The 4,432-nt window shown below is 32.5% G+C and overlaps 1 protein-coding gene across 1 annotated transcript; it reads left to right on the top strand.

Moving 5' to 3' along the window:
• Positions 1–1,539: 1,539 nt before the first annotated feature.
• On the top strand, positions 1,540–4,154 carry LOC143611743 (CRIB domain-containing protein RIC10-like). The gene is made up of 4 exons (XM_077085906.1): positions 1,540–1,646; positions 2,039–2,136; positions 2,496–2,580; positions 3,919–4,154. Exons 1-4 carry the CDS (start codon positions 1,589–1,591, stop codon positions 4,107–4,109), a joined length of 432 nt encoding a protein of 143 aa, XP_076942021.1. The 5' UTR covers positions 1,540–1,588; the 3' UTR covers positions 4,110–4,154.
• Positions 4,155–4,432: the final 278 nt, after the last annotated feature.

Below are 4,432 nucleotides of genomic sequence, written 5' to 3'. Positions count from 1 at the left end.
CTTTTCTAATAACAATCGTAATAGAAGAAATTGTTGGTTTACCAGGTTATGTTGATTTATAATTTGATTATTTACGTAACGAGTTAAGAAGAATATGTTGTTCTAGTTTTCGCGTTATAGCTTTTCTTTACTTATTTTATTTAGTTTTTGTTTTCTTAGATCTCCGAAACCCGATTAACCAAATCCGAACCCAAATAACCTGAACCCAAAAAAATCATGAGAGATTTGGGTCGGGTTTCGGGTCTAAAATTAAAACTTTAGCCCGACCCGAGAAACGCATCCCCTACTTAAAACACATTTGGAAGCCATTATGAGACGATATGTCAAATCAACCAATCATAATGTGCCACCTATTTTCTATCCAACACTATCCACTTTTCTTGTTTTCACAAAACCATGAGAGCATGCTTTTCAACCAAAAACTACATAATATCATCGTCTTCTACATCCGCTTCGTGAACCAAAAATTCAACCCAAAAGTCAAACCCGCATGACTTGCACTAGTGCTCCCAAACTGCCCGATCGAAACTGACGTCTAACTTGAGGAGCGCCCTGTCCACCCTAACTGATTAATCGCTAGTCCCCACTTCATTGATTAATTTTGGGCTAATCGGCCAGTTAATTGGTCAACGGTCAAATCCGGTCAAAATTGGCGGTTTACGCTGAGATTCCAACCAGAATCAATGGTTTCCGGCGAGATTCCGATTAGAATTGGCGGTCTCCGGCGAAATTCCGACCACAATTGGTAGTTTCCGACGAGATTCCATAAAAATCAGTGATTTCAGCAAAATTCCAACACATTTCCGGCCAAAATATGTTTATGTATGCATAAAACTGTAAATGAAATATAAAAATGTAAGTTTGTATACATGAAATTGAAAATTAAGCATTAAAGTCCTATCCAATTAATCCCGGTTAATTGCTAGTCCCCACACTATCGCTCGACTAACGACTAGCGATTTTTACAACACTGGGTATTACGGTACTTCATACAAACACAAGGACTAAAGGTGTATAGGTTATGAACAGAAAGGATTGATCTTGTCAACAAAGAAAAGACACCAATCATGAACTGTCCATGTCTTCTAAAATCAAACCTCACCCTTGTTCAGGAGAACAACACTTTGTGGTTTGTGGTTCTCCATCTTTTCTCTTCTCTTCTTTCTTCAAAAGATATCTTCTTCATACATAAACCCACAGCTTTTACCCCACTTTTATTTAAAAAAAAAAAAAAAATCTTTCCTTTTTATTGATTTTCTTGTTTTTCTTGATTCTTGATATTCATCCAATCCACAGGGTTTATCTCCATTATAACACATATGAAGAAGAATTTGGAGTGTGAAATGCAAATAAGAGAAACAGATTTGTGGATAAACTCTATGTGAAAGAAAAAGGTTGCATTTTTATCTTTATTGCTTAGTGTTTTAAATATTTAATAATTCACCAATGACTGAAATCATGGAATGCACACCACCTGTTTGACAAAATGCTTGTTTTTTTTCTTGCAGGCAAAAGACTGTATTTGTTTGGTTTTTATCATTTTTCAGTTTTTTAGTTCAATCTCCACAAGGGTTTTTAATATTTCCACATGGGCACCAAAATCAAAGGAGTTTTTAAAGGCTTCAAGTTCATCTCCCAGATCTTTGGTAATCCCCTATTTGTAAAGTGAAAATTAGGATTCTTTCTAAGCAGTTAATGTGGAAAAATATCAGATATCGGTAATTTTAGTATCATGTAAATTTCATATATATTGCAATTTAACATTAATAATTTAGTATACTCTCCGGTTATTAACAAATTAACCTTTTGCATTATGACTTAAAACACTAACATTGAACACCAAAAATTAATAATTAATACTTAAAAACACTGATATCGGGAATATCAGAGATATATCGGTCGACTATCTGCCCAATATCGCCGATATTATTGGTACCGGTATTCGGACAGATATTTTACCAAGATAACCGATATATCGGCGATAGACTGGTTCTTTATGTTCAAGACTGTGACTTTTGGTGTGGATTCTATTATATAGTTATGAAGGAGCGTGAGATGGAAATTGGGTATCCAACTGATGTCAAACATCTTGCTCATATTGGTTGGGATGGATCATCAGGCAGTGCTCCATCTTGGGTAATTTTGTCATTTCACTTATTATTTTTCCTTTCCATATCAATTTTTTTAAAAAAGTAGTCCAGGGTCGTCTCCGAGAATCACTAAAACTTTTGGGCTGAAGGCGAGTATAAATTCGGGCCTTAAGTAAAATATAATTTCGATATCATATATAAAAAGTAATCGAGTATTGTATGTGATTTGGATTTTGGGCCTGACTTATTGGGTATTTTTTAAACAAAACTTTTGATTGGACCTAATACAGTTTATTTATATTGCATAAACAAAAATATTTTTTTAAAATTTTCGGGCCTAAGGCGGCCGACCTCCCAGAAGACCCTTAAAGAAACTAATATAATTTTTTTTTATTTTTTTTTCAGATGAATGAATTTAAGACAGGCCCAGATTTTGCATCAACTTCCATTGGTAATTCTGGTTCTGCTATGTCCACATGGTCTTCACAAGGTATTTTATTGCAAATTAATCATTCTTATTGGATCATTATGTTAGTATTGGTGAATTAATGCTATACTTATTTCACTATAAATATGCTAGATATGATATGATATTTGGTAGGGGTGTACTTGGTTGGTTTGGTTCGGTATTGAGCTAAAATCGAGCCAAAAACCGAAATGTCAGTTGTTTTGGTTTTGCCGTTTTGTCATTTGGCTTGCTAATTTTGACCGAACAAAAAAGCTGGCCGAAAACGATGTATTTGGGCCCAAATATCTTTGTTGTTCAATAATTAATTGATTATTTTACATTTGGGTTAAAATATATGCGTTAAAACAATATATTAACCTATGATAAAGTACTTAGATTTAAATACAAAATAAAAATCTATAAGTCTGGTTCTGCCTTTTCGATTTTAGCTACACGCAAAACCGAAACCGAGCTGAAGTTCATTTTTTCCGAAAACACAAAACCAGACGTCGTGTTTTTTTTCCTGTATCGAATCAGCTATCTCAGTTTGGTTTTTTCGGTTTCATGCACGTCTCTAATATTTTCTGTCGGTTGTGAGTGATTGAATTTAAATCAAGTTTAGAGGCAAATGTGGGCCATTTCACGGGTATGGAAATTTTCTTGGAGTAAAGATAGATTTTGTCCCTTAGTTTGTCTATAATAATTTAAAGTTCATGTACCAATGAAAAAATGAGTTGTACAACATGACTTGTAGCATTAAGATTCTTGGCTTCAAAGAGATTTGGCTTTATATGTCACAAGAGACCTTTTTGCTTTTAAATACACATGATATATCCAAAAAATTTCTTGAAAGCAACAATTTTTATTTTTGTTTCTTTCCTTTTTGTTTGAGCCCATACTTATATTTATATATTTTTCTTTTATGGGATATTTTGCATCATTATATCTTTATATTTTTCATATTTGAAAAAAAAAATAAAAAATCACCCGTAACCGTGTTTTACATATATGAATCTTGGTTACTATTTATTAATTATTATACTTTTTCCGTTTTTGTTTACTTTGTTTATTGAATTTTATTATTTACAATTATCTCCTATGTCAAGTTAAATTTGGAAAATAATGACTAAATAGTAATCAAGATTCATATGGGTTCCATTTAAATTAAATCTCTTAATTTTAAAAGAATTTTGTATCTATAAAAAAGTTCACAAATCACAAGATTGGTATGCCTAATGAAAGTTTAGTGAGTTTAGAAAGGAAAAAAAAAATTTGAGTGATTTTAGTGGACATTTGGTTTACTATCAAATATGACTTTTTTTTGAGTATTATTATATCGATCCGCAAAATAAAAGTAATAATAACCATAATTTCGTGTAGATTTTGGAGAAGCGATGGGAAGACGGCCTACAGATGATACGCTTAATGATCTACCACTTGTAGACCTTCCCTGTATACCCAAAAAACAAAGACGTAAAAAGTCAAAGTCAACATGCTCCCCAAAGTCAATCTCATCATCAAAGTCAGTATCCCGAGCTGCAAAGGCGAAGGCCAACACAGAGACCATGTAAAGTGACCCCAAAAACATAAGACTGGTTCCACTCATTTGACAACCAATGTTTTTGAAAACATTTTTTTTATGTTGATTTTTACCTTTTTTTTTTTAATTTATATTTGTATTTTAATTTGTAATTTTGTCCCCTTTGGGAATATACAAGAAGGAATCAACATGCATGTAAAAAGTTAGATTCTTTGGTTGTCATGTTGGAAACTAATCTAGCTTTTGAAAATGATCATCATGTTGTTTGCTTGTATATATATTATATACACTTACACTAATTTTACCAAAACTTTTTACCAAAACTTTTCCTTCAACGATGTTTCTTGTGTCAGG

Source organism: Bidens hawaiensis, unplaced genomic scaffold, assembly GCF_021521415.1.
Source record: "Bidens hawaiensis isolate Kalapana, Puna unplaced genomic scaffold, B.hawaiensis_p1.1 tig00002236_1, whole genome shotgun sequence".
Taxonomy (NCBI): Eukaryota; Viridiplantae; Streptophyta; class Magnoliopsida; order Asterales; family Asteraceae; genus Bidens; species Bidens hawaiensis.
This window is presented reverse-complemented; position numbering and strand designations above follow the sequence as displayed.

Bases quoted from the DNA above. Each gene is read 5' to 3' on its own strand.
- LOC143611743 (XM_077085906.1), top strand. From the start codon at position 1,589: ATGGGCACCAAAATCAAAGGAGTTTTTAAAGGCTTCAAGTTCATCTCC. The intron at 2,137-2,495 runs GTAATTTTGTCA...TTTTTTTTTCAG, and splicing joins CAGGCAGTGCTCCATCTTGG to ATGAATGAATTTAAGACAGG. The intron at 2,581-3,918 runs GTATTTTATTGC...AATTTCGTGTAG, and splicing joins GTCCACATGGTCTTCACAAG to ATTTTGGAGAAGCGATGGGA.